Source organism: Podarcis bocagei (genome assembly GCF_964188305.1).
Source record: "Podarcis bocagei genome assembly, chromosome: 9".
Taxonomy (NCBI): domain Eukaryota; kingdom Metazoa; phylum Chordata; class Lepidosauria; order Squamata; family Lacertidae; genus Podarcis; species Podarcis bocagei.
In genome coordinates, this window is record NC_138134.1 from 39,319,003 (window position 1) to 39,330,571 (window position 11,569).

General features: G+C 39.4%; 1 protein-coding gene across 1 annotated transcript in view; it reads left to right on the forward strand.

Moving 5' to 3' along the window:
* Positions 1 to 5,593, forward strand: part of DCHS2 (dachsous cadherin-related 2) — a 116,424-nt gene extending 110,831 nt beyond the window's left edge. The window contains exons 18-20 of the mRNA XM_081208299.1: positions 698 to 984; positions 1,080 to 1,218; positions 2,240 to 5,593. Coding sequence (XP_081064425.1) covers positions 698 to 984; positions 1,080 to 1,218; positions 2,240 to 4,884 — 3,071 coding nt within the window. The 3' untranslated portion in view covers positions 4,885 to 5,593. The remainder of the gene's footprint in view (positions 1 to 697; positions 985 to 1,079; positions 1,219 to 2,239) is intronic.
* Positions 5,594 to 11,569: the final 5,976 nt, after the last annotated feature.

Consider the following 11,569-nt stretch of genomic DNA (forward strand, 5'->3'; position numbering starts at 1 on the left):
CAAAATTATATTCTTCCAAAATAACTCCTGACATAAGAAGAGAGTAGTTCCATCCAGTAAGCTATTAACTTCCTCTTCTTCTTTTTTTGCATTTTCATTCCTACTAGTTCCCCTTTCCTCCTTTTAATGGTGGTCTCATATGAACACCAAACATACATGGGAGTATTTGTGTTGCCAGTATATTGTTAAAGGTCTGGCTTTTCATTTCCTATGACCAAGATTGCAAAGGGTAAGAGATGTGTGCCCTGCCCTGGAATAGCTTTGAGAAGTCTAAATACAAAAATGCTGGGAAGAGCTAACATGTATTATTATTATTTATTAAATCTGTACATCACTGTATATCCATAGATCTCAGGGCAGTTCACAACATAAACATTTAGGTAATAAGCCACCCTTTTAACTGTTATTTTATGAAGTCAGGGAAGATTATGCCTTTTATTTCTTGAGCAAATCTGTTTTCTTATTTGCAATGTGGGGATGGCATTCTTGCAAAACTTTGCTAGAGGATTTAACAGCATATACACAGTTTAGTACTGTCATCCACATTATCTTTAACCTTACCCTTAAAATATTCCTAAGATTTCTGGCAACTATGCGTGTGTGTTTTTGTACACATAATTTGTTGATGAAAATTTCTGGAGGGCTTGCAAGAACAACAGTGATAAATAAGTCTTACTCTTAAATATGATGGTTGTAGATGCTCCACTTGGCTCCCTGGTGATGCAAGTATTGGCAGATGATGCGGACCTAGGACCACCCCTTCACTACAGTTTTGCTGAGAATGGAAATCCTGGAATGAAATTTGCAATTGACCAATGCCATGGAACAATCACATTGGTGAAAGCATTAGATTTTGAAGAAATCACTCAGCTTGAACTGTTGGTCAGAGTTTCGGATTCTGTGCACGCAACTACAGAACAACTTCTGATATTTATATCTGATATTAATGATAACCCACCAGTATTTACTCAGGATGCATATCAGGTAAGAAAAACTTTAAGTAATTTAAAGCTTTTGTTGTGAAGACATCTCTTCATGTGACCTTGAGATGCTGTGGACTTTTCCCCACCCCCTTTCAGGTGATGATACCAGAACGTAGACCTGTAGCTACTGCTCTTTTGACTGTCTATGCCACAGACAGAGATTCAGAGTACAATGGAAAACTAACCTACAGAATTCTTCCCCCCTCTGATGAATTTTCTGTTGATCCACAAAATGGTGAGTTCATTGTATGTTTAATAATTTGCAGTGTGGAACATACAATATGAAGTGCTTTGTCTGGGATGCCTATTGAAGCTTCTTGTTATCCACACATCAAATACAGCCAAAATTGTCATCCATATCTGCAGTACAATTGCATTGACAGCACTGAGAGAGCAGGTGATGGGAAGATTTAAGTGATGAACAGAGGGCATGTAATGAGCATCTAGCAGTCTGTTTATTTACCTGTTTGTTGAACATGCCATGCTATTACTTACTTCAAGAGTTCAAATGAGAAAAACATTAAATTACAGCATACCTTTAGGCATTCAAGTAGAAACAGGATTTTCCAGAAATATAAAGAATAAAGAGATCTGCCACATTTAATAATTTTGCAAAAGAATTTACACACACTTTTTGGGAAACCCACTGGAGCAGGGTTTCCCAAACTCTGGTCCCTGGCACGTCTGAGGATTTGTAATTAAAGATGGCAGACAGAACGTCCGTCGCGTGAAATACTCCTATTGATTTTGAAATGTAGTTTTATTGTTACTCTTATTTCTTATATTGTATTTTATTGTATTACAACTTGAATTTCTATGAAATTCAAATTGTAATACAATAAAAAGTATAAGAAATAAAAGAAACAATAAAAGTACAGTTCAGATTCATACAGTACTTAGCACAGTGGATTGCAATTGCTACAGTGAGCAGGAAAAGCATTAAATGGCCTGCCAAGACCCTCAGTAATTTTGAAGAGATCCACGGGGAAGAAAGTTTGGGAACAACTACGCTATAGCCTAGGTATGCTCCAACTGGAAAAGAAAATGTTCTGCCTTGCAGAATTAGGTGACATGTTGCTATTGTTTTAAACTCTTGTGGTTTATTCCCAGTTGGGTATAGGATTGTTGCCTTAAAATCATTTCAAATGATGACTGTTTCTTTTAGGAAATGCTGGAGGGGGGATTTTAACTGAACCATTATGCTTCTATTACTGAAAGTTTGTTTTGAAATGTGTTTTTCTAAAACTTTATTTTAGGCTCACTATATCTGGTTAAGACAGTGACATACCAGGAAAAGAATCCAGTTATTCGACTCCACGTAGAAGCCAGTGACAGTGGGAATCCTCCTTTGACTGCTGTTGCTTCAGTGCTCATACAGATCCAGGATGTGAATAATTACATCCCTCAATTTACTGTGCCATCGTATAATCTCAGTATCAGTGAAAATGTCTCTATTGGAGAGATGCTGCTAACATTCTCAGCTATTGACAATGACAGGACACATGACAGCACCTATGTTGAATATGCCATTATTGGCGGTAATGGTGGTAATAAGTTCCAGGTGGGAAAATGCATCGTTGGGCCAGAATCTCCAAGCAAACTGACTGGAAATCTTGTGTTGAGGAGCATTCTAGATCGCGAGAGCAGTTCATCTTACCAGTTGTTAATTCTTGTATCTGACTGTGGGACTCCTCCTTTAAACGCCACAGCTACAGTGTCAATCACTGTTTTGGATATTAATGATAACCCACCTATATTTACCAGTTTGGAGTATAAAGTTCATGTTAGGGAAAATTTCCCTGTAGGCAGTCATGTTACTGCTGTCTCAGCTAGTGATTGCGATGCTGGACCTAATGGAGACGTCACGTACAGTATCACCTCTGGAAATGACAAGGGGCACTTCCGTTTAGATGGGAAAACTGGCTCCCTTGACCTGGTCAGAGCTTTGGATTATGAAGAAACAATGAATTTCAGTCTCACCATTCAAGCTTCTGATGGAGGAGTTGGCATAAAAAATGTGGCCTTCGCTGTAGTTTTTATCAGCATCCTTGATGCTAACGATTATGTCCCAATATTTGTATTTCCCACCCAGGACTGCAGAATCCATGAAAATCTGCCTGCTTTTTCTTTTGTCTGCAGAATTTCTGCGCTGGATTTTGATACCGGCCCCTACGGTCACCTTTCGTATTCCATCCAGTCATCATGTTTGTCTGGTCATGGAACTCCTGGAGATCATGACATGTTTTTCATAGATCCTCTGACAGGAGAGATCCGCACCAAGCAAGTGCTTGATTTTGAAGACCAGGACAAGTATTGCTTCATAGCTCAGGCCAAAGACAGAAGCGACTCAACAGCCACTATCACCGTTCAAGTGGAGGTCGAGGGGGCAGATGAATTTGACCCTGTCTTTAACCAAGACCAATATTTTTTTGATTTCCCTGAAAGGAATGAAGCAGGGCAGTTGATTGGCAAAGTCGCAGCATCAGATTATGATGGAGGATTGGATGGTGTTGTTCACTACACTTTGCTAAAACAGTCACCCTTCTTTTCTGTGAACCACAGCAGTGGGGCCCTCTACTTGACCAGACCTTTCCACAGGAAGAGAATCGGCATGAAGAGAGCAGGCGATACTCTTGAACTGCTTGTAAAAGCTCATAGCCCAAAGCTGGACTCGAAGTCTAGCACGTGCACAATTCTGGTGAACGTTTCTAAAGCTCCAGAGACTTATTCCATGTTGCCGGTGGAAACGGTGTCCATTAGCATCGCCGCTTCTACTGTAGCATTCCTGTTTCTGGCCATCAGTCTTGCTGTGCTTATTGTTAGATTCAGGCGAAAAGACACTGCAAACTCCAGCATGAAGAAAGAGATGCCATGTCCCTCATCTGCTGATTTGAAATTAGACCATGAGAATAGTGCTCCTAAAGACGTCCGGAAATCCCAAATCCATGCAACCGGTAACCTTCCAGTAGGCACCATAGCGGAGTGGCTAAGTTTGGTAGGCATCAGAGAGAGAAGGGACATGGGCAACCATTGTAGGCATTCAGACTCCAGCGGCCATGGCTCTGCAGAAGGAGAAACTGCAGAAGATGAGGAAATAAAGAGGATCAATGAGCATCCCTGCAGGAAGGGTTCCGGATCAGCTTTAAGTGACCGAGGCTCACGTATACCCGACTCAGGAATTCCTAGAGACTCTGACCAGCTTTCGTGTCAGTCTGAGGAGACCGATGTTGTGGCCATTTCTCAAAGCATAGAGGCTGCCCACCCTTTCCAAGATGGAAGTGGAGGAGAGGGAAGAGAATGTGATGCAAAGTACGCTTGCAATAAAATGCTATCTGAAACACTTCACAACCTGGGGATGAAGGAAAAAGACATCATGACAGACATCACAAGAGAATATATCTTCATACCTGATGATCAGAACTCCCATTATGGATCTCTTGCTACCCTAGTTGACTCTGATGAGGATCTCAGAGGCAGCTATAACTGGGATTACTTGCTTAATTGGGAACCCAGATTTAAGCCTCTCGCATCCGTGTTCAGTGATATTGCAGAACTGGAGGATGAAAGCTTAAAAATGCACAGCTTTCCTAAGGAGAAGAAATCTTTCATCTTTCCTCCTCCTCTAATTACTTCTGTAGCTCAGCCTGGTTTAAAGACAGTCCCCCCGCGAATTCCAAATCTGTTGCCTGGTCAGGCATTTAAGAAATACCCCCGCTCACCCCTCATCCATCACCTGAGGTATCCTCCATCTGCTATGACTCCCAGTTTTTCACCTTCTCTGTCTCTGCTTACCACGCAGACCCCTACAGCATCTCCAGTAACCTCCCATCCTAACCTGAAGGGGATATGCCCTGGTGGGGCAAAGTGTGAACTTTCAGCAGATGAAGAAGTTCAAGTATAGATTATTTATCATTGACTTAAAGTGTTACATGAACGTTTGGCTAAATGTTTTTGCCATATTCCTTAACGAGCATTGCATGTCATGTCTATATCTGTAAGAAGGAGAAAAATATTTTTTACAAGTTAAACATTTTACCTGCCTAATTAATTCACTGCAGGATGTACTCCAGATCTGTTTGGGACCTCCTTGATCATTCATTATGAACCTACCTACATTAGCTGTTTGTGTTCTGTATGTTCTAGACATCTAGGGGGAAATTGCTGGTGGAACAGAACTTTCACGCAATGCTGACTCTTAAACTCAGGTGAATAGTTGAGGATGTGTAGAACTTGCTGGATGTCCATGCAGCATACAGAGTTTCTATTTTAGCTGGTCTAACATGTGCTCTGGTGCTGCTAGTAAGGCACAACAGGCATTGCAATTTTTGTCCCTTCCCCCAAACTACTCTTGATACCTGAGCCAAGCACACTTCAGCTGCAGTAAAAAAAGAAAAGAAAAAAGTTGGTGCTACATAATATTCAGTGCATGTAGAAGTATATTTACAGACACGCACACATTTCGGAGTGTGCATATTTGTTGTATCAAATCAGCATATAGTTACCAATATTTTTACAGCTTTCTTTTGCTTCAGTATATAAGTAAATGTCTTTGCACCTTCGTTTACATTACCTCGAATGAAACCAGGATAAGTTAGAATTGGCATTTGGTGAATACAGTGGTGCCTCGCAAGACGAAATTAATTCGTTCCGCGAGTTTTTTCGTCTAGCGAATTTTTCGTCTTGCGAAGCACGGTGTCGGAAAAGTTTTGGAAAAGCTTCAAAAATCACCAAAAACCTCAAGAAAGGCTACCACACCGCGTTCTATGAGTTGCTCCTCGAAGTCAAGTCGCAACTGTATTAACGGTGTTAAGAAAAAGGAAACAAACTTGCAAGACGTTTTCGTCTTGCGAAGCAAGCCCATAGGGAAATTTGTCTTGCGAAGCAGCTCAAAAACCGCAAAACCCTTTCGTCTAGCGAGTTTTTCGTCTTGCGAGGCATTCGTCTTGCGGGGCACCACTGTACGAAAAGGCCCTAAAAAGTTTTAGTTTTCTCCCCAGTCTCATCTAGAACAAGCAATGGAATGAAATGCTTGCTAGACTGACCCTCTGGGCTCACATTTAACGATTGCTTATTCTGAATGACTGTGCTCAAGGTTCAAAATATCTTGATCCTCTTTACTTCTGTGTAGAAGTGGCTACCACTAAAGGCTGGAGGAATAAAAAAGCAGAATTAACATTGTTTCCAGATAACACTGGAAGTAAATGGTAGAATCACAGAGATTCAGAATGGCAAAACAAATCAAAGATACATTCCTAGTGGATGTAGAATGACTACTGCATCTGGTATTTTTGCCTTTGATTCCAGTGAATCTCCAATGCAGTTTACACTGAGATTGTCTGAAAGAAGTATTCGGTGTCGCTGGAGTGCCTTCTTTTAGGCCCCTGACCTGTGCAATTCTACATTCCCTTGGACCTCTTTGAAAAGTGACAGAGTGACATTTATCCGATATCTGAGTGCAGCCAGGATTTTCTGGCTTTTAGGGATACACTGGCTTGTACTCATGGTTCTTTGCTTTCCATACCCACAGTGGGATCCATCTACTTGTGTGGTTTATTGGATTCTAGCCAGGACCTTTTGCTCTAACTTTTGACTTGCTATAGGAAGCATGAAAGCTTATCAAGATCTGCCACACTAGTTCCCTCACATAGCAGTTATTTTCCCATGATATGAAATCATACCAAACAAAAGAAAGGAAATGGGCTATGTTAATTTATGAATTCTGTATTTGCAAAATACATACATGTATATAACAAAGTATAACCAAAAATGTAAAGTCACAGCAGTGACTTGTATAATTGCATAACTAAATAATGTAACAGTATTTTAAATATAATTTTTATATTTTTTCTACTGTGAAAACTTAGTTTTTATTTTTCTTGGTTTTAATGTACAAAAGGTACTAAACCATAAGGATGCCCAGGGCTTTGGATTTCTGGGCATTTCCTGACCCAGCCCTACTATAGGAAGCAGTTGAGGAAGAAGACTATGGTAAGAGAGGAAGATGGTCCTGAATTCTCCTGATTGGAAACTGATTTTAGAGAATTGACACATTTTGCATTTCTTAGCAGGGCCTGGTTCCAGTCACAGCTTATCTACTCTTTTTAACACACACACACACACACACACACACACACACACACACACACACATATATGTAGTTTAGGTCACCTAGTAGCTACCATTGGAAAATCTCTGCACAGCTGGAATATGCCATACTGAAATAATCACCGTCTCTAGATTATTTAGCAATTTGATTTCCAGAGACATGTTCTAACCACCACCACCCCAAAAAAAGAGAAGGGGGAGGAAACGTAGGTGCTTGGACATGGATTTATTTATTTTTTTAAATTCAACCATTTTATAGATGCCTGATGCATTTTGATCATTTCTTCTAGACCTCATTACTTCTAAGGCTTGCTGAAGACCTTTTCGTTTTATTTTTTAATATTTTTAATTAATTTTTCATTAATAATAATCCAATGGAGGCCACATTAATACAATACCAAATCAAACCAAATCATAATACAATCAAAAGGGCCAATTAATCGGTTCCAAATTCAACATTTTTTATGACCTTTCATGTTCCGGCTATCAGGAGTTGATGTTATTCCTTGGTCCTGCAACATTTCTCCTAATTAGTCCAAATACAGCAATTCCGATCTTGATCCTTTATTTTAACAGCCACTGGTGTGATGACTTTTGTTCGTATTTAGCAAATCCATATCCATTAACTTGCAAAGGAAATTTATTTCTTGTAGTTTTCTGTGTGAAATATTTGTTTACATTCTTCTTTTCCTTCATGTTGTAATCGATCAGTCCTCTTCAACATTGCCCCTCCCTCGAGGACTTAATTCTCATTATGCCACAGCTTCCATTTTGCCTTTCCAAAACTGAAAGTATTCCAGCATCCGGCCGTGACTCCTGGCTTACTTCCAGCATTTATCTCCTTTAGTCCATTCCAATCTACTAATAAGCTGGTGTTTCGCCAAAACTGTAAAAAAACCAGAGCCCTCTTTCGTAGGCAGTGTCACAAATCATCACAGTATTTTACACAGTCTATTCTTTCCAGTACTCCATAAAGAAAATTATAGTTCTTCTTGAATCCCTGTTACATTCTATATATAGTTGTAATTCATTAGTAATTTTATTCCATTAGTAATTAATTAATTCTTCAATGAAGGCTTGCCAAATCATAGCAAAGCAAATATAATGTAAAAAGAGAACAAAGGCTTCCCCTTCACTTACATAGCAATCCAATTACTACAAGAGTCCACTCCAGATCAAAACCTTGGCACTAAGTGTCCGATTCATTTAGCAGGTTATCTTTCTCCTTCAGAGCATGTCTGTTTCTTAAGTCCAAATTCAGATCCATCTTAAAAGAAACAGAAGTATCTCTACTCATGGTGACCGCGTTGGGGGGTTTCCAATACATGCAGTGCTGTGCCCTCTGCATCCCTGCCCCCGCATTCCATCGGACGATATGCTAGTGAAGGCTTGCAAGGATAATTACTCCCAGATTATCCTTAATTAACTGCACAGCTGGCATCTGCTATCATGGGATCTGCAGTTCACCATGGTGGCAGTGCCGGGTGTCCTAAGACCTTTTCATTTTAGCAGTCATTTTCAGTAAGGTCCTCTGATTTTTATGATTATTTTCAGCATATATATTTTTAATTTTTTAAAATGTTTTGTTACTTGTTAGTACACTGCTTAGAGACTGCACAGCTGTTCAGCTGTACGTACATTGTTGAAATAAATAATAAAATAAAATAAGCCTTCCATCTGAAACAGTCAGTGGTGACAAGTGCTAGAAACTCACCAGACACCTTAGGTTATGCATCTCTCTTTTCCACTATCATCGTCTCCCTTTTTGCATTCTGAATACCAGTTTGGATGCACAGTGATCTGTCCCCGAGATATTCTCTATCGTGTGAACACATGAGATGAAGCCAGAAACAAGCCAGTTCTTTTATACAGAAGATGTCAGTAGAACATTGTATGCCATTGTCATATCCAGGCACGTTTGTCAGGAATCTGTGATTTCACCCATGCTCTTTTTGTTTCCCAGGATCACCATGCTGTGATCCTCAAAAATCTGATTTATAGAATAGGGTGGAAAAGAGATACAACAAGGCTAAAGGTTCATTGTTCTCCCTTTCAGGTAGATGTTCTAGATTAGTATTTGCTGGTGATAGTACACTAAACAATGGACTTATCCAGTCATATTCATCACAAAATGGCCATTTTCTGTATCAGCCAACAAGGCATTGGTGCCCCTTGCAGTCTGCCTCCTGACTTTGAATCTAGTTGTCATTGTTCCATTCCTTTTTGAAAACATTAGCTGTAAGCCAATTCCCCCCTTTTTAGCAAATATATGCCACACTCTTCATGGGATAATCAGACTTAAGAAACTTTGTTCCGTCAAGGTTTTTTTTATTTCATTTTCCTTTTTAATATATATATTTACTAATTCTGTGTCCAAAACTGTGAACTACATTAAGCAGATGTATTTCTGTCTCATGTGTGGCTGGACTGAAAAATGTGAATATACAAGGAAAGAGTCTGCAGTAAATCATATGTCAGCTCTTTTCACCTCACTTTTTTATTCTCTGTGTAAACAATGTAATTTGTTTAAGTTATTGTGAGTTTACTTTTCACTTGCCTGAAAAAGTCTATTGTCTGATCAGTGGAGAGAGAGAGAAAAGATCAGTATATACTAGTGATGGAGGAGCAGGATTTGTTAGTGGAAAAATATATTAAGCCCAAAGTGCAAAAACTATAAAATAAGATGGTTTGCTGGGGTTTTTGGCGGGTTGCCACTCTGAATTGACTTGCTTAACAGCCAGTGAATTATAGTTGTGTAATTCAGGGCCAAATGAATAGAAAATGTGATCTATTGGTCATAATATTTTTTTTGCACAAAGAAAAACATATCGCTGATCTAGAGAAAGTTGGTTATGTCTAAGGCAGTGAAGCGAGCCTGTGAGTATGCCAAACTTTAATTCATAGTTAGCCTATGTAGGCTTGTGCTGCACATTTCGTTAATTCCTAAAGGACATAGGTAGGGCAAACCTTTTCTAGAGCACTGCCAATAACCACAGGGATTTCCCTATATATAGCCTATATAGGATAAATTCTAATCCTAAATAAGTTGTGTTCTGCTTCAAATAAAGAACTTCGCTGCATTTATTGCATTTCAGATTTAAACGCACTGTCATTTCCAAAGAGTTGCTTGCAGTATAATGTACATGTGGCACTTAGAGACTCAGTGATTTATTGCAGCAAAGGCCTTTGTGGGCCAGAACCCACTTCATCCGATGTGCAAATTGGTTTCCAAACTGAATGAGTATTTCACAGTGCTCCGCTTAGTACATTGGCATACATACAGCTTTTCTTTTATTTATTTTACATTGCTTAGCCTTTTGGCTTCAATTAAAAATATACATTTTTCATTTTCTTCTTTCTAATATATTAACCTATTTCTGGTGATATTTTATGCATTTAATACATGAGCTCTGCCCCACAAAAATATACACCATAATAATAAATCTGTTGGGTGGTGTTTCAACTAAATTTTACTCAGAGTGGGGCCATTGAAATTAATGGACCTGACTTAGTCATTAATTTTAATGCATCTACTCTGAGCAAAACTTAGTTGAATTTCACCTGTTAATGATAAGATAGGAAAACAAGAAGGCTTCAGACTCATTCTTGACACATGAACTGTTAGCAGCATTTTGTGCTGGTCATACACCCAAGAGTGCCAACCCTCTAGGTGATGGCTGTAGAATCAACTGCTAGTGCAATAGCCACTCACTGATTACTTATTCCTGTGCATATTTTATTGACCATAAACATTTAGGTTTTGTTTGGTAGGTGGTTGTTTAGTAAGTTCATGTTCTGCAAAACATGAGTGCATTGCATCCTTCTTCTCCCCTTGCAAAAGTTTGGGTAACAGAATGTTCATAGTAATTATCTCTTCCCTTGTCAGAATGCTCTGAACTGGGCTGGGCTTCCTTACTCCAGGTTTAGGGGGTTCTGCCTGTTCAGAGTAAAGAATCTGTCTTTTGTTTTGAGGAAATGTCTTCATTGATTTTTATTTTTTTAAGTAATATAGAAGAATATGTTTTACATAAACTTTCTTAAACTTAAACTTGCTGCATCTTTAAAGGCTAAATAGCCACATTTCTCCAGAATCTTCTCTCAAAGAAACTTGAAGATTGATTCAAATCAAAGAACAGAATAGTGTTGTGGCCTACTCTCTCCAGGTCGCACCAGTGCCATATATTTTGAACACCCCTGTTAACAGTCATGGCTCCCCCAAAGAATCATGGGAAAGGTGGTTAAAAGTGTTGAGAGTTGTTAGAAGACCCCTTACAGAGATACTACAGTGGTACCTCGGGTTAAGAACTTAATTCGTTCTGGAGGTCTGTTCTTAACCTGAAACTGTTCTTAACCTGAAGCACCACTTTAGCTAATGGTGCCTCCCGCTGCTACCACGCCACTGCTGCACGATTTCAGTTCTCATCCTGAAGCAAAGTTCTTAACCCGAGGTACTATTTCTGGGTTAGAGGAGTCTGTAACCT